Source organism: Festucalex cinctus, chromosome 5 (genome assembly GCF_051991245.1).
Source record: "Festucalex cinctus isolate MCC-2025b chromosome 5, RoL_Fcin_1.0, whole genome shotgun sequence".
In the NCBI taxonomy this organism is placed as follows: domain Eukaryota; kingdom Metazoa; phylum Chordata; class Actinopteri; order Syngnathiformes; family Syngnathidae; genus Festucalex; species Festucalex cinctus.
Genome location: NC_135415.1, coordinates 30,009,803 through 30,031,371, shown reverse-complemented (window position 1 = coordinate 30,031,371; position 21,569 = coordinate 30,009,803). Strand labels below are relative to the sequence as shown.

The following is a 21,569-nucleotide window of genomic DNA, read 5'->3' as shown; positions in this document are numbered from 1 at the left end:
TTATTTTCCCAAAAAAAGAAAGACATTCCCAGAAATGATAACACAAATGCTTTGCATAGACGGACAGGTGCCGTTTAGAGAAAGTCGTATGTAAAAAGCGTAGCAAATGTTTACACAAAGTATTAACTGTAAAAACAATTAAACTGTATGAGAGCTAGCTAGCTATAAATGTCACCCTTAATTACATTACCCCGTGTTTGCTTCATTATAAGGTTGACGAGCATGACCAGATTTGTTGGCCAACGGTTGTGTTTAATAAAACGACTCCACTGTCAGCAACCTGTCATCACCGGAGCTGATTAAATGTTACCATAGTAACCCGTCTGGTCGCTCCACTTTGCCCAACCCTCTCGTGTGCCGTGTGCGAGCTGCGTTGGACTCTCTTGATTGGACGAGAGCTCAACCATACACGGAACGATAAATAAAGTACCGGAAAAGGGGGGCGTGGCGAATACGTCAAGGCCACGCGTATAATATTACTGGATAGTTTCGTTTCTTATAATAAATGCTCACAGCTTGCCACTTGGCAAGTCATTCGAGAAACACAATTATTAACCATTTGTGTATACATATACACATAGTAAATGTAGAAAACGTGCCTAGCGTTTCATGTTCGATCGTATCCGCGAAGGACGTCGTTGTGCCCGCCTGCAAATTCGGGAGAATGTGATTGGTCAAAAATATCTGTCACTCACCCGCTGCGTTACGTTGCACTGCAGCTAGCAGCAGCCAGTGCCGATACACACACTTTGAATGAAAGTCGTCAAGTGTTCCAGACCGAGACCGACACCGTCTGACAATAGTGTACGTGAACGCTGCCCAGCACTGTCGTCAAACGTCAGTGCGCGTGTCCAGCGAGACTTCGCCGCGAGTTTTAGGGCGTTCACTTTGACAACATTTTCCCGAGGAGAAGGTAAGACACATGTTAGCCGCGCTCCAGTAAACCACGTATTTCTGGTTAGACAGGTACGTTAGCCCGCTAGCGTAACTGGCGACTGTTACCGTATGTTAATTGCTATTTCCAATTCAATAAGTGTCCCTACATACTAAGCAGGCGCTAAATGACGTACGCATCTTTGTCGTCTTTGACGGGAAATATCTTGGCTTGTTGTGGTGTTCTTTCTTGTTACCGGGTGGCACTGCTAGCATAGCTGGCTAACTTACTCCTATCGTATTGCATGTCATCACGTCAGCCTTGCTAGCTTACTTCAAATTCGTGCTGTTTTCCTTCGTTATTGACTGAAAAGTGTGCCCCCCTCCCGTTGACAGTGCCCGTCTCCGTGTCGGAAGATCGGGAGTGAGTTTGTGGCGATGCAGCGGCTCACGGCGCAGCTCTTCGCCGGGCTGGTTGCGGCGGTGCTGTCCGTGCTGCTTGTGCAGTGTTGGGCTGACGGCGGCGGCGGCGGCGGCCCCAGCCTCGCTGAAAGGGTGATCTGGGCTGTCAATGCTGGAGGGGATTCGCATGTCGACGTGCACGGTATTCACTTCAAAAAGGACCCTTTGGAAGGCAAGCTCGGGAAAGGTGAGTCAACAGTAAGGATGTATGCGTGTGAACCACGTGCACACTATATAGATGATTAGTACGAATAAAACATAAGCACAAAAAAAAATGTTGAAAAGTGACAGTAATGGAGTGCAGATGAATCATAACAGCGCCAGCCTGTGTTTTGCAGCGTCTACCCTCGTGTTTCCCACCATTAATTGAGTCAAGGTGTCATATTTTACCTTGAAAAATCTCATGGAAAGCCACCAAACAAAAATGTCAAAAATCTGACAGGTAATTTATGTACCTTCTGCCATCTAGTGGAAGAGCATTTAGTTGTTGTTCCTGGCACAGATGACCACAGCTACACTATGGCAATAATAACACCAACACTCATAACTGATTATGCAGTATCAGGCCCATAATCATTCTCAGTCATCTTTTTTTTTGCCCTAATTACCGCCGCAATGGATTTCAAATGCAGCGTACAGGAAGTTATTGATGATGTACTGCTAACAAAAGCATCAGGATGGATGCTAAATGGTTTGGGCCAATTATTATCTGCTCATATTTAGCCAAACACCTCAGAACTCAAATCATACATTTTATTTGTGTATGTTTTGCACAGTGAATGGAGAATAATGTCCTGTTTTTGTTTTGTGATAAAATAATGGGAATTTAAATGTTTTAATCCAATTCATTGATTTAACAAATTAATCAATTAAAATAATTATTAATTGTCTAAAAATTGCTATTTTTCTTTTGAAATTAGATTTTTTTTTTTACTCAGTGATCTCATTTTGAATCTCATTTTTTAATGCATTCCTTCTATTTATTACCAAAACCACTACTTTTAAGAAAATCCAACAATTGCCATCTTGCTGAAGCGCCTTAACACCAGTTAACACAAGTATTATATGTTGCAGTTGTATACTATTGTTGTCACATGAGCACGCCACAACCCCCAAATTATATTCAATCGCTAATTTAATGAGACAAAATGGCTCATTTAGCACAGTTATAAATGAAAACGGTACGAGCATGGCGCCCATACAATCCGTGCACATCAAAATCTGTCACACTGAGCCGCCACTGTACAAAAAAAAAAAAAAAAAAACCTTGAATATGTGACAAACACATTTCTCCAAAAGTCTTGATGGATGAGCTTCCTTCAAACGAAGCATTGCAGTGATTGTGTGAACAAAATAAGCCTGCTGAAATGATCTCAACTTAATATTTTCACTTTCTGTTTCTGTCTAAATAAAAATGCAAACTTTCAATATGTCGTGCCTCGCGGTTTCCGCAGACAAAGGGAAGAGGCCAACTTTTATGACAGCTATTTTCAAAACGTACACATAAAAGCTGCTTTACGCAAATGTGACAAAAGTCGCTTCTGCAAAAAGAATAACGAAGAGTCAGCAAATTGCAGTGAAGCACATGAACGTGCGACGCCCTCCCCCAGCGGCCTGCCAAGCGTGCATAAAAGCGGGCGGTGATCGAATTGTCCCCGGAGACCTTTTTTTTTTTTTTAAATATTCTGCTCACAGCAAGTTGTGGCGCAAACTTGCGTTGTAACTTCGCCTTTTGAGACGGAACAGTTTCAGCAAATACTCGGAAAGGTCAGAGCGGACGCACGTGCGTTTACTGTCAGCATGTCGCACGTATGATCGTTTTTTTTTTTTTTTTTTTTTTTTTTTATTTATTTATTTATTTATTTTTTTTTGGGATCGCTTCTGAGTGCAAAGATGCGTTCGCTTGCCTTCGCAGCGTCGGATTACGGGATGCGTCTGCCGATCCTTCGCTCAAGTCCTGAGGATCAAGTTCTCTACCAGACGGAGCGCTACAACGAAGACACTTTTGGATACGACATCCCCATACGAGACGAAGGCGAATATATACTCGTCATGAAGTATGCGGAAGTTTACTTTGCCCAGTCGCAGCAAAAGGTAAACTAACCACGAGACCCTTATGATGCCACCGTTTCATGAATTGTTGTCAAATATGTACCTAAAAGACACATTGTGGTCGGGCAGGTGTTTGACGTCCGACTGAACGGCCACGTGGTGGTGAAGGACTTGGATATCTTTGACCGAGTGGGTCACAGTACTGCGCACGACGAAATCGTGGCTTTCTCCATTCGACGCGGCAAGCTGAGCGTGCAAGGAGAGGTGTCGACATTTAACGGCAAGCTCACGGTGGAGTTTGTCAAGGTGAGTGAGTGGTAACGTGCTAAAGACGTTTGGTTTGGAAAATAAGTTTTCATGAAAGCCTAATAACAGAATTTAGACATAAGCGGTTTAGGCGTAAGAATGTCTGATTGATATGTACTGTCTGATGTATTGTCTTTAACTCTTTGACCGACAAAAACGTTTAATAACGATTAGTAAAATCACACTGTATGCTGCCATAAACGTTAAATGACTTCAACTATTTTTTTTTATTTTTTTTTAAATCAATGGGCAGTGCCATGTCTAAGTGCACCGCTGCCTGGTCAATGGGTTGTGGAATCAAAAACACTCACTAACTATGGCCAGCAGATGGCAGCATTCGATTTTCAATGGTCTGCCGGTGTATGAAATTACAATGAAACATGACAAAATTTTCAAGGATGATGTAAATGATCAAAGCCTTTGTTATGTTAAAAGTTTTTTGTGGCAGTAAGAGAGTTAACAAAAAAAAAACAAAAAACATGTACTTGTTTTTTTTATTTTTATTATTAGTTTTTTTTTGTTTTTTTACTGTTTTAGAATAAAGTGCAATTGCACCTCCACTACATTAGGGGGCAGTGGCGCTCTCATTGGCAGAGTGCGTGCAGGGAGCATTCGCTCGGTGGTGTAGGGGTTTTGTTTGGGGGGGGGGGGGGGGGGGATGTTCTCTTTTTCCTAGGGGGGCATGACAGAAAATAATTGAGAAGCACTGCGTTCGTGGAATATGAGTCATGCAGCCAAATCCAGCAGTTATCAATTTCCGAAGGCAGCCATTTTGCCACTTGCTGTTGCGTGAAAATGACAATCACAGTTGCTCAGCAAAATGAATGCCCCCCCCCCTACCCCGCCCCCGTCAAGATGGTGGACAGTAGCTCATTTGCATGAGACGTGACCGCCCCCCTCAAAAAAGGTTATCGTCAGGAAAGCTGGGGAAATGTGTAAAAAGGGATCTTTGTGTTCATTGGTCATCTTGGCGCTCGCGAGTCCGCTGTTGCGTTATTGGACTTGCAACCCGAGTGCGCGCGTCTTTTTATTTGTGGCCCGTACGCATGCACGGCTAATCTCAGCGCTGAAGCGAGACGGTCTTTAAGTTTAAAGCGTTCAGCTTGCTTGAGGCTTCACGTTTACAAGCGACAACAAACGGACGATTTTGTCTGCCAATCACATGATGACAAAAATTCAACAAAGCCTCCATTCTGCCCACGTGCCGATAGCCAAAGTAGTTCGTCCGATTTCATGACTTTGATTCATTGAGTTTGCTCTCGCTGTAGAAGTGGGTCAACCTTTCACTGGTTACATTTGTCAAGCTTTTGCACTATGAAATTGCACAGATTTTCATCTTCACGTGGAGCGATATGTATCTCGTCATTTGAAACTACCCAACAAGTGTTGACTCGCTAACAAAAAGAAGCGTTGACCTTTTCTGTATTTCAGGGCTATTATGATAACCCGAAGGTCTGCGCGCTCTACGTGATGAAGGGAACACCAGAAGGTACCTTTCTTCATTCATAGATGGACTTTTTTGTTGATTGTACACACGTGGACAAAATTGTTGGTCGCCTTTTGTTACTTGGTTTTCCATGTTTAGTGTGGTACACACCACAAAACACCCTTTAAAGCGATCTTTTCAGCAGGAAAAAGTTCATATTTTGTCCAAAATGAATTTGATAACTTCATTATTTTTCATGTACAACTAATATCTATGGAATTTTATTTATTTTTTTGTCAACTGAAGATGACATCACCCGTGCTGAGGAAGTAGGCAATGACCAATCATGGCTCAGTTTGCAGACCAAACCCAGAAAACAGGTGAACATGATTGGTTGTTACCTACTTCCTCATCACAGGTGATGTCATCTTCAGTCGACAGCAAGAGGAAAAAAATAGTTTTTAAAAGTATTGATTGTGCAAGAAAAATGATGAAGTTGTCAAATTAATTATGGACAAAATATTAACTTTTATTTTACTGCTGAAAATGGCTCAATGATTCAACTATCCCTTTAAATAAGTGGACTGATTTTTCATGGGTACTTTTTTTTTTTTTTTTAATAATAATTCTGTTAAATCCACAATTCAAAAGCAACATCTGATTTTCATTGAGTTTCATTTATTGTTATTTCTGTGATTTTTTTTAGTTATTATTTTTTTTCCACACATGTACTTAAAGGATACTTAACTCATTTAGCCATTTTCAGCAGTAAAAAGTTAATATTTCGTCTAGAATTAATTTAATAACTTCGCTATTTTTCACGTACAAATAATACCTTTTAAAATCACTTTTTTTTTCCCACTTGCTGTCAACTGAAGATGACATCACACGTGCTGAGGAAATTGCTAACGACCAATCAACGACTCAGCTGTGTTCTGTGTTTGGTCGGCAAACTCGGCCGTGATTGGTCGTTGCCAGTTTCGTGAGCACACGTGATGTCATCAGCCGTCGACAGCAAGTGTCAAAATGAGTTTTAAAGGTATTGTTGATGAAAATATGTTATCAGGTTAATTATAGACAAAACATGATGTTGAAAATATCTAAATGAGTCAAGTATCCCTTTAATTCTAATCAAAGGGCCCCGAAAATTGCCCAAAAAAAACGAAGCTCACTTTTGTGCGGCGCTCTTTTTTTTTTTTTTTTTTTTTTTCTTGTGGAAAGACGTGCCGAAGCTGCAGCCGCACCCCGGCTTGGAGAAGCATGAGGAAGAGGAGGAGGAAGAGGAAGACGGAGAGGGAGGCGACGAGGCGGGCAAGAAGAAGCTCCCGCCGGATTCCAAGCCCAGAGTCCAGTCGGGTCCGCGAACGCCGAACCCGTACGCCGCCGACAACAGCAGCCTCATGTTCCCCATCCTGGTGGCGTTCGGCGTCTTCATCCCAACCTTGTTCTGCCTCTGCCGGCTGTGAGGCGGCCGCACCGACACCAGACTTCTGACAGGTGAGGGGAGGGCGGGGCTGTTGAGAAGGTACACGCGAGTCCGAGGACATCCGGACCAACCGCAGATGACGACAAGCGCAGGAAGAGGCGAGAGACGGCGAGCCGAGCGAACGTTTGCCTTGCTCGGAACGACATTCTTCATCCATTTCATTTCCCCGGCGCTCGGCCTTCATCGCCAGGGGGCGCTGTTCCAACTTTTCACTAGTTTGCATGTGGAAATCCATATTTTGTCTCACGCTCTCCGGTTACCTGGACACGCTCGGGATTAGGCTCCATATGGAATCAACCAGCAGATGAATTTATGGGCGTAGCAGCCGCCATCTTGTTTTCCGCTACTTGCCGTTAACGTCGAGTTCATCCACTGCACATGTGGCGAACGCCGTTTGAGCGTTTATTCAATCGTTTCCAGCTGTAAGTCCACGTGACGAGACAATTCGGCGCACTAGGACATTTGACTAGTGTGCTGAATTGTGGACGTGATGGAAATCATAAGCAGAAATCATCTTGTTGATTGGATGGATCCATTTGAAAAAAACACACATTGTTATGCAGTTTTGTTTTGTTTTTGGGAGTTTGACAGCTTAAGACTTTCGATTTTGACACCTTAGCTTGACAGTCAGCTAAAATTCCGACTTTGACTTAAGTCGACGGCAGAACAAAGATGGAGTTTTATGTTGACGATGGCGGCTCGCGTGTCCAACGTGACGTTTGGCCGTTCGATTCCCAAAAGGCACCCGCGCCGGCCGCCGCGCCCTCAAGTGGCGCTGGCGGGTTTTCCGTTGCCATAACATGAAGAAAAGCACAAGAGTCTGTCGGTTCCAAACAAGCGTTTACTCCTCATCCTTTCAATTCCCAGCAGCCTTTTCAAAACCTCTTGTCTTAAATCGTATCTAAATGTCCGGACGATTTTTTTTTATTTTTATTTTGACAACTTTGAGGTTTAGTTCAGATGTAGTTTGTGGTTGTGAGCAAACATTTTTATCTCTGCAACATCTTTGATAACCAGAATTCTATTTGCAAACTATTCGTCATTTTGACAACCCTTTGGCCGAAAAGTGTTGTTGTTTTTTTTTTGTTTTTTAAATCTTGCATTCACCCGAATTACAAATTTATAATCTGTGGTTCCTTACACGCCCCTCAATTTTTTTTAAATTTTTTTTTGACTGATAGAACACAAAGTCGTTCATGCGGTGCCATTTTCTTTTCTTTGCCTTTTGCAAACATGGTTTTTGATTCAACACCAAATTCACCACGATTGCTGATGTCCACGTCACGTGTGTGTGTGTATATATATGCTACAAGATGACATTTTGTCGTTCAACGGTTCCCTCCTCACTTTTTTTTTTTGTTTGTTTTTGTTTTTTTTGTCGGAACTGAGGTGCTGGTGGTTTGTTTGTTTGAGTTTTTTTCTCCGACAGAGACGTGTGGCCTTTCTTTCCTTCGGAGAGGAGCAGCTGTTAGGACACGGTGTGACATCACAGGAATAGTTGTCACAAAATCAAATAAATTAGCTTCTATCTGCAAATGTGGGCTCTTCCATTTGATGGTGTGTAATTTAAAATCTGGGTGTGGCTGATCTGGACAATATGTCGTTAGACATTTTGGATTTAGTGTTTGCCGCGTTGCCTCAGGATTTGTTTTTGTTTGGATTCGTTCAACGTTTTTATTGGTGTGACCTTTTGCACTGCCTTGCGTGTCGTTTTGTTGTGTTGCCTTGAATTATTGAAAACGTTGTGCTTCACCATCATTAGCCTTCTTTTCCCTCTTGTGCTGAGTTCTTCATTCCACACGGAAGCTTCATCCGTCAGCGGAATTTCATTTATACTTGGTCATATTTTTTGTTCCACAAGCAAAATATGTGTGAAATGGAAGACGTATGTGAAACCGTTTTTTATTTTTAGACATCGGTCCCGGTGTTGTTAGTTCGTCTCACTCAGAAAAAGGCACTGGAATGGAATGAAGATCTGTTCTGTGTCTTTTTCACCACAACCAAAGACTTGTCGTCACAACTCTTTTTAAACATGGCGTCCTATCTGATTCCTGTGTTCAATAAATCAGGGAAGTAAACCCCGGTCATGTTCAAATCTTATCGCTCCCCTCAAATCAGATTCTTTGGAAATGCTATATAATTAAGGGGAAATTGTTTTTCTGATCATTTTCTGATTTACTGTACCCCATTTAGCTGAAAGTCCTGCCTTGCCCCTCCCCCATCATTTTTTTCCCCCCCCTCTTCCAAGCAAGCATACGTGAGGTCATTTTAAGCGGAGACAAAATTTACACAGCAAAACCTCAGCCAGCGTCTCCACCGTCCGTCCAGGCGGCGCTCAAAAGTCCGCCCCCGACCTCAATGTGAGCGCGAGATGGCCCACGTATGATCCGACTTGTACGCCCGTGTCCGCGTTTTGGAGTCGCGAAATGAAATCGGCAGCAGGCGGACCTGCGAAATGTGCTCAAGTCTCGCTCACGTGTCCTAAATCTGCAAAGTGACAAAAATGCTGATGAATGCCGTCTCTTTTTAATAAATGTGCTATTTTATCAGACTGTCGCTGCTGTTTTTGTTTTTGCTTGCTTTCAATTCCTTAAATCTCCCTCCTGTTCTTGGAAATGTTTCCTGCAGGGGGTGCACTGCGAAGTTTGTCCAGGTGTTATCATCGGCCCCAACAACTGTGAAAACGTTTCTAAGCTGCACAAAGATAAAGTATTGTGGACCAACCCCTTTTACATTTAAATTCTTTACAATATGTCCTCTGCAGCGCCACTCGTATAAGCATCGTATTCTGATTACTAAATTTGTGGAATATAAATTAAGCAGCAGAATTATCCACCAGATTTTTTTTTACCCAACTCAGGCGGCCATTTTGCCACTTGTTGTCGCCTGAAAATGACATCATGTGACGACCAATTACGGCTCGCCTGTTTTATCTATTTTAGTTTGGTCATGTGACATTCACAAGCTGATCTGTGATTGGTCGTTACCTGAGCCCTGAGCAACTGATGTAATTTTCAGTTGATGGCAAGAGGTAAAATGGCCGCCGCCGGGCTCTGAGATGGGATAAAAACAGGTTGATTTTGCTGCTATAATCACAATAGGCTACTGTGATAGGGATGTAACGATAAGGGCAATATGATAGCGTGATCCCAAAAATATCATCGGCGTCATGTTCATGATATTTAAAAGGCACACATCTATTAAAAAAAAAAAAGGTTGATTTCCATTTGTCTAGTTCTAGCAACCTCTGGTGGCTAGTTTTTTTTTTTTTTTTAGTGCAATTTAATTTTCATTAGGGATGTTTTGGCCCTTCAATGTTTAAAATCTCAAATTGTCAGTCAATAATAATATTAAATAAAATAATAAAAAATACAAATAAGTAAATAATATAAATATAAATAAAAATATTATATATAAATATAAATAAAAATATTAATATATATATATAATACATTAAAATAATTTTGTTATGAGAGATTGTAGGTGGTTTATATGCATTGCTAATATTGTTTTTTTTTTTTAAATATCGCCAACCTCCCCACAATATGATAATTATTGTATCGTGATGTTTGGATATCGTTACATACCTACTTGTGAGTGGGGCTGCATAGAAAACATTACACAGAAAAAGGTTCATGTATGTGTGTGTATATATATATATATATATTTATATCATTTGTACAAACCATAATATTTATAAGTTAATATATTTGATTAGGAAGTGCATCATTTCAGAGGAGTTAGAAAGTGAAAGTCTCAGTGTCAGTTTGACCTCATCGGTAGTAGAGGGCCACAAAAGGTGCACGTAGGAGGCCGACCCCGCTGCTTCGGCAGAGCACGCCGACTCCGGCTCGACTGCAGCCTAAGGCCAAGCCCAGCCCCCCCCACACGTCGCCATCGTTGTCCTGAAGGTCCACTGAAGTCAGCTTTTTATGCCAAGAGGAAAGCGTGACCTTCCGCATGTTCGCCAAGCGACCGCCACCTCCTCCGGGGCCGCCCGCCGCCGCCTGAAGACTCTGGAAAAGGAACAGCAGATCCACTCGCATCTCCACAGTGTTACCATGGGACTTTGTAATAAACCTGCGAGAGGGAACAACATGGAGGCATTCAGAAACGAGTTCTACGAACATACCGGTATTACAAAGACGAGCTTCTACCTTGTCGGAAGGTTGCTTTTTGCCCTGGACAGAAGCGCAGGACGGACGTCCACCTGATGCGGATTTGTAAACTGAAGGTGAAGCTCAGCTCTCCTGATGCTCAACGAGAAGATCTCCCTGCTGAGGAGCAACTCGACATCCGAACCTGAGGACGAACAGGCAATTCTCATCAGTTTTTTTTTTTTGCGAAACAGGCACATTTTATTTTTTTTTTAAGTGTTACTCTCGATCCAGCGGATCCGAATGGCTTGTTTTCACTCCGAATGCTTTTGTTAATGTGTCAGCAGGATAGCTCGACAGCTGTTGGAGAGAACATGAAGCCTGCTGAGGGTTATTTGTATGCAGATATCATTGTCTCTTCTGCACAACTGAATTAATCAAGCCATTAACGTGCCTTGACAAAAAATAAATGCTGAGCTTGCGAGGGCACTTGCCATTCTTTCAAATAGCTAACTTGGGTTTCATTGATTTATTTTAGGCTTCCATGTTTGTTTTGTTTTTTTTCATTTTGCTTGCATTAGCTTTTACATGGAGACCAAAGAGCATGTGGGGGGGAAATACTGGTGGTTTCTGGAGGCAAAAGTTGATACGTAAGATAAGAAATCTGCTCTGCACCAAAATGTAAATATGTCAACATAATGGGTGGGCAAAGTATGGACCGGGGGCCTCACGCGACCCACCGAGCATTAAGTGCTGTTAAGCCTTTTTCTCACGTACCTATAATTTATTGATTACAATGTTTTGATCATCTGTGTTCATTTTACCATTCATTCATCTCATTCAAATATGTGATATATTGTTAAAATTAGTCAAATAAACAATTTTGGAAAATAATGTACTTAATAAGCCTATAAAATGGAACATTTAATTTTCCAAACGTGTAAAAATGTTTCATCAATTTTAATAACTGGTTAACTTCATTACATAAATACAAAGTATCTATAAACCATCTGGCCGTTTCAAAAATCAAACTTCAACAAAAGTTTACACAATAAGCTTGTTCTTCATTGATCCCACCTGTCTTTTTTGTTTTTGTTTTTGCATAAACCGACACATCACTGTGATATTCACTTGAAAAAGCGTAGTAAAGGTTCAATACATTTGACGAGGAGTTTAACTAGAATATCTGACGTGATAAAATCGATTTTTTTTTTTTTTTTTTTTTTTTTTTTTTTAGTACACAAACGAACTAATGGCGACCAAATAAACGAAACAAAACAAAACGTTTCCCGTATCCCGTCTCACCTCGTCTCATGCGGCCCTGGAGCCCTTTGACGCTCATGCAGTCATGTCCGTCCTGACAGCAGCGGTAGACCCGCCGCACGAAACTGAAGAGCGGCTTCTCCGGGAACACCAGGCCCGGGGAAGCTCCAGCGGACAGAGGCCGGACACTGAGGCGCACCACGGTCGAATTCTCCCGGAGATTCCGGTGCCAGCTTTCCTGCCAGGCCGCCGTGAGCTCGGCGCAGCGCTCCCGTTGAGCCTCCGCGGTCGCTCGCCTCCAGCGCCGCAGGAGCTCCGTGCGTAAAGGCGGTCTCGGCGACCGAGTCCACCTCCCCGGCGACGGTGCTGCCAATCCATGCGCGACGTCGCTAATAATCACCAAGATGAGAAGAAGTAAAGCAATCCAAGGGTGGGAATGAGTGGAGGCCATGTTGGGTTTTTTTCTGTATCCGAACTGCGCCGGCTTGGCCGCCTGTTTTATATCTCCGCTCACAATGGGAACAACTTTCCAGTTTTGAATTTGAATCCCTGCCCCTCTTTTTGTTCGTGCCCACTTGACCCCCTGCTAACTTTCTTTTAGTGCGCTCGCATAATGAGACGCCCCAACGAGCGCCGACCCATCCATTCATATTCAGCTACTTAGCTAATGACTCTATCATGACTCCGTATTTGGACCATCGGCAGGTTTGCGAGACGCACAAACATGAACGATGTTAAGAATGAGTTTTCGCTTTTGAAATAGCGCACGTAAGCTTGTTGGAACGTTTGACGTCAAAATGTTAAGGAGGTCGATTGTCAATTGTCGGCCAGTTTCCAAACAAATCGCTCATAAGGCATGATCACATGATGTGTCTGTTCTGTCAACTTCCACTAATTATGGCTAGCACACCAATAATCAATATGCATTCATTTGTAAAGGCAAAGTTTTGAACAAACACGAGCGTTGGGAACTGGCAAGTAACGAAGTACAATCATTTTGTTAAATGCGCTTGAGTATAGTTTCTGTATTGAAATATTGACTTTTCTGACTTAATTTTACATTTTACTGCCTACTTTACAAATCATGTCTATAGGCTACTCTCCTTAAACTTCGTCAAAATACGCGTACTTTTTTCAACCATAGGAGACTGACAATACAAAAGAAAGAGAAAGAGGAAAGAAAGAAAGAAAGAAAAATAAAGAAAAATAAAGACCACCACTTTCAAGTCAAGTCAGGTTGCTAGCATTAGCCAAATGGACATTTTTTTTTTCTAACTCAGATTGGCTCGCAACCAGTTTAAGGATTTACACGGCCTCTTGCCCAAAGTCAGCTGGGGTAGGCTCAAGCTCAACCATGACCCGAGTAAGTATAAACAGTTATTGCAAACCGAAGAATGGAGTCCAGTTGTTTCGATAGCACTGAAGTTGAAATCACGCTAGCTAGCTCTTAACATGCGAGACGTAATGTGACTGACTGCTTTCTTCTGTAAATTGAAAGCCAACCCCCACATTTTCTTTACAATATGTTCTATGCAGCTCCACTAGTCTTAAAATTGTATTCTGATTCATGCCGTTTGTCGAATATGAGTTAACTCAACTTTATTTATAGTGGCAAAATCATCTCAGCTTCGGAACACAGGTGAGCCATGATTGGCCGTTACCTGAGCAGCTGTGCTGCGATTGGCTGGCAACCGGTCCAGGGTGTCCCCCGCCTACTGCCCAAAGCCAGCTGAGATAGGCTCCAGCACCTCCCGCGACCCTTGTGAGGAATAAGCGGTCAAGAAAATGGATGGATATGAGCAGCTGTGATTGTCATCTTCAGGTGACAGTAAGTAGCAAAATGGCCGCCCCCTGAGATGGATAAAAACGGATGGATTTTAATGCATAATTCACATCCCACAAACATAATATTAATCAGAATGTTGTGATTAGGCTCGTGGGGGCACATACAACATATTGCAAAGAAGTTTAAAGTATTTTTGGACTGACTTCTCTTCAAAGGGATACTTTGACTCAGCGAGTCATTTTCAGCAGTAAAAAGTTCATATTTTGTAGTTAGCAATTTCCTTAGCACAGGTGATGTCATCTTCAGTCGACAGCAAGTGGCAATATTAGTTTTTAAACTAGGTATTAATGATTAAAAAAAATGAATTTATCGCATTTATTATAGACAAAATATCTTCTTACTGTTACAAATGGCTCTGAGTCAAGTATCCCTTAAAAAAAAAACAGAAACTAATTCATACACGGACTGCGTGAAGGTTTTTGTTTTTTTTGTGCCGTTATCAAAACAGATTGTATAGAAATTACAGTTTTGTTTTGTTTTTAATTTTGCACTTGATTAAATTGAAGTCTATTTTTAAAGTACAGGAGTCGAATCAGTACCTGGCAGTCTTTTTTTTTTTTTTTTTACACAACTTGCTATACTGTACTTCTTACGTACAGTGTGAGTACTTTTTCAACCTCAACTGATTTTAAAAAAATATTTCCCAAAAGTTGTGTAACTGATTTCATTGGTATCTATACAAATACAATAAAATTTTCTAAGATAAGCGGAATTAATGTCACCAACACACCGATGAGGCAAGCGTAAATGCCGAAAAGCGAGAAACGTGCACGGCAAAAAAATGTTGAGGAACGCAGGTGACGAGCTTGTGCGCTTGATCATAAAAAGGCCACACAAAAAAATGCGCGTGAAATTGCGACTCACAAGTTTAATACCATCCTCAATGCAAATCATTTGTTAAATAAGCGAAGTGAGAGTTTGAAGACATACAGTGAGAGTCTATGTAAATATTTTGACATTCACGTGTACTAAAACGCGTCGAAGAGGCTCCAAATAACACTTGAAGTCCTGCTGTGACGTGTCGCGGCGCTGTCACGTCAGAGGAGGTTCACGCCATGTTTGAGCAGCCGGTGCCGAGCCTTGCTAGGCAAGGAGAACGCGCTGTCCTGGTGGTTGGGGACGCCCGAGTTCCTCGGCGCCACGCCGTGCTGCAGGAAGTACGTCTCGTGGGCCGCGCTGCGCGCCGCGTACACGGCGGCGGAGGCGTTCCTACGCTCAAAAAAAGACAAGGCAAGTGGCGAACGTTGCCAATGCGATGATCGACTTGATGACAGATCCTTACCCTGCCCCCGACCCTGTTTTGAAAAGAGCCGTGAAAAGCCCCAACAACCCCCCGCCGCCACCACCGTCAGCGGTCCCCGGCATACTGACCTGATAATAGCCTCCTGCAGAGTTTCAGTGTTACAGAAATGCGAGTGAAGAAGTGATGCGGCTCTGACAAAAGGACGCTCGGGGGCTCCCCCCGCTCCGCCAGACAGGTTGGCTACAGGGACACGCAAAGAACGGGCGTCAGCGACCACATTCACCGGGACTTGCTGCGCTAAAGCAACGCTGATAACAGCGGCAGTGACGAGCTCCAATCGCGCAAACCCGTCATTACAAACGGAAGCTGATGAGGCCTCTCACTTGTGAGCGTGCTCTGAGTGCAGTCGAAGTGGGCGAACACGTAGGGCGCCGCAGCGGCCGGCGTGCCCGGCGAGACACTTCTCAGATGGGCCTCCAGTCCGTTTAGCGACGCCAAGCAGCTGTGATACTGGACACAAACCAGAGAAGGCAGAGCTGACTGGCTGACAAAAGGCCGTAAATTAGCATCACAAAGCCAAAAGTTAGTGCACTCGTGTACTTTTCAAAACCGCCAGCGGCCATTTTTTCACATTCGAATTTGAAGGGTTATAAATATTGTAATGCGACATTTCATTAACTCATTCACTCGCAGGTATTTTCACTGAAGCAACTGGATTTTGACTGATTTTGTAAGGCCCGCAGAATATTGTGTTCTATTGATAAAAAACATGGAACCTACCAAAAGAAAGATTTGTCTCTTCTTTCATAAGTTAAAAAAAAAAGTGTTTCCATTTTGCAGCAACTAGCATTAGAATATAGTTACATTTCATCATTATTCACAAACCTGTTGAAAACACTGCGAAAAAGAGCTTGTTTTAACATGGCCCTGGTTGATCTCTTATACTCTGTTACCACCTGCTGGCCTTTTTTGTCATAACTACCATTGCTTTAAGCAACCTCTTCAGATCAGAAGCTGCATCAAAGCCTTCGACAGGACTGTCTCAGAAAATGAGAATATTGTAATAATGTCCTTTATTTTCTGGAATGCAATTAAATACCTTGACAGAGGGAAAGATAAAGAAGCTACAAATCAACTAAAATATTTCAAGCCTTTTATTATTTTAATATTGCTGACTATGGCTTACAGCTTAAGAAAACTCAAATGTCCTATCTCAAAATATTAGAATATTTCCTCAGACCAAGTAAAAAAAAAAAAGAAAAAAAAAGGCCATAATCAGCAATATTAAAACAATAAAAAGTATTGCAAGATTTCAGTTGATTTGTAATGAATCCAGAATGTATTGCATTTTTCCTTATTTAACTGCTTTACACAAAATAATGGACTTTATCACAATATTCTCATTTTCTGAGACAGTCCTGTATGTGCTATAGCATAGAGAAAAAAAAGAAGTATAAATACGTTTTTGGTAGGGAAGGACAAAGTATTTTAAAAAAAAACGTATTTATACGTTTTTTGGCTTTCAAATTTAAAATCTGATTCTTACCGATAAAATGTGCACGCAGCGCTTCTCTCAGACTTATTGGTACGTCTGTTATGTCATACATGGTGGCAGAGATTGACGCAGAGATGGAAAATAACAGAGAAATCAATGTATTCAAGTTAGGTGGCCTTAGCAAGTGGCAAATAAGATGGCCGCCGGTTGGCTTCACTTCTGCCGACGGCAAGTAACTTGAACGGACCAGCACGTTTCCTAACTATGATGATGAACGCAACTTGTCTACACAGAAATATCTTAAAGTCTTAAAATAAACAGTACAAAGATACTAAATTTGAAATAGTCACTGAAAGTTGCCATATTATGAATATATGCTTCACGTCGGCGCCCGTGTGAACGTGTTTATGAAATGTTGCTTCTTACCACTTCCTCCATGGCAGCTTGATCACATAAGAAATGGGGCTCCACCAGCAAGGCCAGTACAAGACCTTTGACCCTGTGTAGGTACAGCGTCATGGGAACCAGGGGGGTGTCATCTGGGTCGACGGGGGTCGTCTTGGACTCCCTTCCACCGTCCTGCTCATTGCAGTCCTCCGTCTCTCCCGAGTCAAACACCGTCTCACATTGTGCGCCGCCACGCCGCGAGCTTGCGTCGAGCTCCGAGTCGCCTCGCTCCCTTCCGCTGCTGTGAAAAGTGTCAGAGTTGGAATTTTGTAGAACTTTCTCCTCAGCTTCATGGGAAGCCTCTTCATTTGGTCCGGGGCGGACTGCGTCAGCGGTGCTCTGCGATGGAGCCGGGACGAAAACGGAGTCGTCCGACGCAGACAAGCGTTGGTTCAGGGTTTCCTTTTGGGAGGAAGGTGGATCTGAAGGCACAGATTCCGAAGAGGTCGTATCCGACGGCGTTGTTGACAGGTTCGTACGTAGGGAAGGGTCTTTCACTGGAGTAGACTGGGACCTGGGGAAGAACGAAATGCACTTTCTGAATATTTTATTTGTATTTTTAATAATTCAGTTCTTTCAAGGTTGCCATTTGATGTAAAGTACTGAACTAGTTTTAGCTAGAAGTGACCAGGTACTTGAATAATAAATTTCAATGTTATAACACCTAAATGTACGGAGCCCTTCTGGTGTCAGGGTCTGATTTATTTATTTTTTTGCTAATCTGTACCCACAGTTTAGTCAACCATACCCACGGTTTACTAAACCGTACACACGGTTTAGCGCTTCTGCGGCGTTATGTAATACGCATGCGCACGCAACGTTCTATTTGTTGCTTGACAGCAGTATTAGCAGCGAACGGCTGCTTCTTTTCATCTTAAACTGTAGACTTTTGTATTCAGTCGATGTGTAATGTTGCTCTTGTGCCACTGTGAGGCGCTCGAACACTTTTCTTCTTTCTTTCTTTTACTTCCGTGTTAAGCCTGAAGGCTGGTGAAATGCAGACGTGTTTTGTTGTGGTCCGCCATTAATACGCCACACTTGGCTAAAGAAACTTCATCTTTCCGTCATCCATTCATCGCTAAGCTACCAAAACTAGTCTACGGTTTAAGATTAAAAAAAAAAAAAAAAAACATCCGTTCGCTGCTAATCCTGCTATCAAGCAACCACTCGAACGTCGCGTGCGCATGCGTATTACATAACGCCATAGAAGTGCTAAACCGTGGGTGCGGTTTAGTAAACTGTGGGTACAGATTTGCAAAAAAATAAAATAAAATAAAATTCAGACCCTGACACCAGAGGGGCTCCGTATTTAAATGTAATCAGATCTCACATTTTTAATTGGCTATTGCACACAACAGACAAGTAGATGTCAAATTTAAACCAGGTCACAGACTCCTTCTGACTGTAAAAACTGAAATGTGCTCTACATGACAGTACCATGATTCTCTGTCAACAGGCGCAGACCGCAGGTACTGAAGTTCAAACATGGTGAGGAACACGGAAGTAGAGCTGACAGCATCACCAAATACACTTGATGGGCCTTCGGGCGCCTGCGCCTGAATAGAAATGTAAAACACAGGTGTGTCTCTTTTCTGTTAGAAAAAAAAAAGGTTATTTGGATAAAGTCTGAAAGAGGTTAATGGTGGTTATATGAAAACAAATTTGGACAGAATTGCTTGTTTGAAAAAGGTCCAAGTCACGTGACGACAGGATCTCTATTGAATTGCCAATGGTCGCCGGACAGGTGTAGCCTCCCTCACGTAACTTTGGCCGAGAAGCTGATGACACATTTGACTGGTCGACAGTCAACCACAAGGCACGTAACAGATAAACGACCGTTCACATTCACAAACAATTCCACTTCAACTGACCTAACACGCATGTCATTAGGAATGTGGGCGGACCCGGAGAAAGCCACACAATCACAGGGAGAAATACACGACGACACACATTCGAACCATGTATTCGACTGAAGAACCCACCTGCCGTGTTAATGTCGGCCAATAAAATAATGAATCATTCACCTTGAAGGTTTCGCTCTCATGAACCATCACTTTCATGGTAACATCCGGTGACATCTGTGTGCTCACGACTCTGTGGAGGGGAGGACAGCATATCTGTCATTATAATTCGATTACAACATGCACAAAAAAAGGAGATTTCTTACTTTTTTTTTGTGCGTAGTGTATTGTTGGAAAATGTCATTCAACCTACCTTCCTCTGAACAGAATGCAGCCTGCTAACACTAGGGGGCAGCGCTGACAAGCCTGTAGAATGAGGGCGGCCTTCAGCAGCAGAAGAGGGTCAACCTGAGGACCAAAATATTGCTCATTACCACATACCAGAACAAAAACTCAAATGAAAACAATCATTCGGTTTACACTGTAATAATGTCAGCTGTACAATGAGTACAAGAAGATGTGTGCCGTGTTTGTATTTACATCATCACTGCTATCATGTGATGCGTTTCAGGGCCGGTTTTGCAAAAAAGCTTGCGGCGTGGCCTTTGTTAACCCGTGGGAGCAAAATTTGCATGCACGCTTCACTCCGGATCAGACATAATAAATGCAGAAGTGTGTCTTGGTATTGCGCAATAACACAGTGACAGTCATATCCTGTTTCTACTCATGCACGACAGTTCAAGTTGCATCAAGACTTGCATTCAAATAACACAGACGTTCTGTTTGAAATTAGTTTCTTTTTTCATCCCATGCGCCATAAAAAAACAAACAAAAAAAACATTTTGGGTTCATTGAAGACTTTAAATTGTGGGTTTGAATGTGATTGTGACTATTTTGGACTTCACTTCAGCCACAACCCCAAAGAAGACAAACAACAGAAAATGCATCTCGACGTACATTTGTCGAGTCAATAGTGGTCAAGGAGCTGAAGACGTGATGAAGCTCAGAAGGTCCAGCTAGCAGGTGTGACAGGTACCGTGACCACCGAGCAGCCAAGGTCTCCCGACGATGAAGCTAAGAAAAAGAAAAAAGAAAAAAAAAACACGGTCTACAATAACATCAATGATAAATGCTAATTGTAAACTGCACCAGATGATGTACATGGTAAAGCTTGCATCCTATGGCGGTGAGATTAAGAGGTGGATTAAACCGACCAAGCACCCACTGAAGGCCCCTGTGCCAAATTTCACTGCCGGCAACTACTTTAATTACTTCAAGATTGTTGTGCAATACTAAAAAAAAAAAAAAGTACCTGGTAGCTTTGGCGTACAGAGCCATTGTAGAAACAAAAGAGGTTTATTATCTTATCCAGCAGCTCACAGACACTGACAGTGGGAGTTTGCATGGAGCAGCCCAGAGCCTGAAAGGAGTAAGAACAAGTTAAAGGTCGTCTATCACAGACGAACAACAAGGTCTGGAGACATCATACAGCCACCCACCCAAAAGAAGTCCTCGTTCATGTGGATTGCAAATTTATGGCGACGCAGTGTCAGAAGGCGCACGGGGGAGGAAGAAAGCTCCGTAATGCAACGGCCCACTCCGGCAAGTTGGCCACAAAGCAGCTCCTGTTTATCTGTGGGGGTCTGCAGCGCAAAACATCTCTGTTATATGATCATCATCCTTTGAAACATCAACAAATTCATCGGGATGAGGCGAGAGTTTTCCAGGGGTCAAACCTCTTCCGGGTAGAAGTAACAGATGCCCTTGCTAGTCGGATCTCCCTCTCCCTTCACCTTGGAACCATCATATAAGAAAAAATAATTGCACCTGCAAAAGAGCGTGACAACTTTTAATGATAGATAGATAGATAGATAATTATAGTCTAATTATGATTCAGACATTATTGACAATTTGACAAGTGATATCGAGTATAACGATTGATGACTTGCAATAGACCCATTATTTGTATAAAACTACAGTATTCCTAAATACTAACAAAAGGATGAAACAATTGGAACGGCAAAGAATTAGCAAATTTTACACGTTAAAGTATCACCGTGGAGTATGTCCTCAACTTTAAATGTCAAGTTTGTTAGACGAATTTCAGTTTAATTAACGAGTGGAAGAAAATTGAGACGCAAGATGTGGCGCATAAGAAAGTAGTAAAGTATCTCAATGTTTACTAACGTGAGTAACAACGAAGTAGAGACGGGGGGGGGGGGGGGAAAGTGTGGTGGGCGAAGGGTCTTACCCTCTGGAGTCCGGCGGAGTAAGCTCCGCCATGGTCCAAATTGATGTACAGCACTACGACGTCATCAGTCCTGTCAGGTCTCCTCTCGTCTCCACCACCAAAACACAAATCGAATCGATGATGTTGTTCCACCTCGCGTCAAAACAAAATGCCCTGAAAATCCAATGATAAATTCGTGACGCGAGAGGACAAAACTGTCATTAAAACTGCGACGGGTAGTTTTCAAGTTCTGTTGTGGTCTGTCCGCCGGTGAAAAGAAAGTTTTGACAAGAGGAACGTAACTGGAGGAATGCAAGTCAGTCACACGCAAAGTAAGTCATGTGAAACTACGGCGTGCGGTGAGGGACAAACTAATGGATGAATGTTTTGAATGACAAAATAGTGACAATACAGTACATGGATCGTTACTTTACATAATTTG

The 21,569-nt window shown here is 42.5% G+C and overlaps 3 protein-coding genes across 3 annotated transcripts; 1 reads left to right on the top strand and 2 right to left on the bottom strand.

Moving 5' to 3' along the window:
- Window positions 1–478: 478 nt before the first annotated feature.
- On the top strand, window positions 479–9,161 carry mlec (malectin). The gene is made up of 6 exons (XM_077522617.1): window positions 479–913; window positions 1,270–1,522; window positions 3,251–3,429; window positions 3,517–3,693; window positions 5,125–5,182; window positions 6,341–9,161. The coding sequence occupies exons 2-6, from the start codon at window positions 1,312–1,314 to the stop codon at window positions 6,583–6,585; spliced, it is 870 nt and encodes a 289-aa protein (XP_077378743.1). The 5' UTR covers window positions 479–913; window positions 1,270–1,311; the 3' UTR covers window positions 6,586–9,161.
- A 1,127-nt stretch (window positions 9,162–10,288) lies between these two features.
- Window positions 10,289–14,705, bottom strand: LOC144019189 (uncharacterized). The gene is made up of 5 exons (XM_077522087.1): window positions 14,676–14,705; window positions 13,627–13,724; window positions 12,008–12,354; window positions 10,763–10,907; window positions 10,289–10,685 (listed from the first exon to the last, which is right to left on the bottom strand). The coding sequence occupies exons 1-5, from the start codon at window positions 14,703–14,705 to the stop codon at window positions 10,379–10,381; spliced, it is 927 nt and encodes a 308-aa protein (XP_077378213.1). The 3' UTR covers window positions 10,289–10,378.
- Window positions 14,654–21,469, bottom strand: hps4 (HPS4 biogenesis of lysosomal organelles complex 3 subunit 2). Its single transcript, XM_077522867.1, has 12 exons — window positions 21,149–21,469; window positions 20,634–20,724; window positions 20,397–20,540; window positions 20,210–20,317; window positions 19,855–19,971; window positions 19,211–19,305; window positions 19,021–19,090; window positions 18,434–18,552; window positions 16,976–17,510; window positions 15,438–15,564; window positions 15,183–15,294; window positions 14,654–15,020 (listed from the first exon to the last, which is right to left on the bottom strand). The coding sequence occupies exons 1-12, from the start codon at window positions 21,178–21,180 to the stop codon at window positions 14,849–14,851; spliced, it is 1,722 nt and encodes a 573-aa protein (XP_077378993.1). The 5' UTR covers window positions 21,181–21,469; the 3' UTR covers window positions 14,654–14,848.
- Window positions 21,470–21,569: the final 100 nt, after the last annotated feature.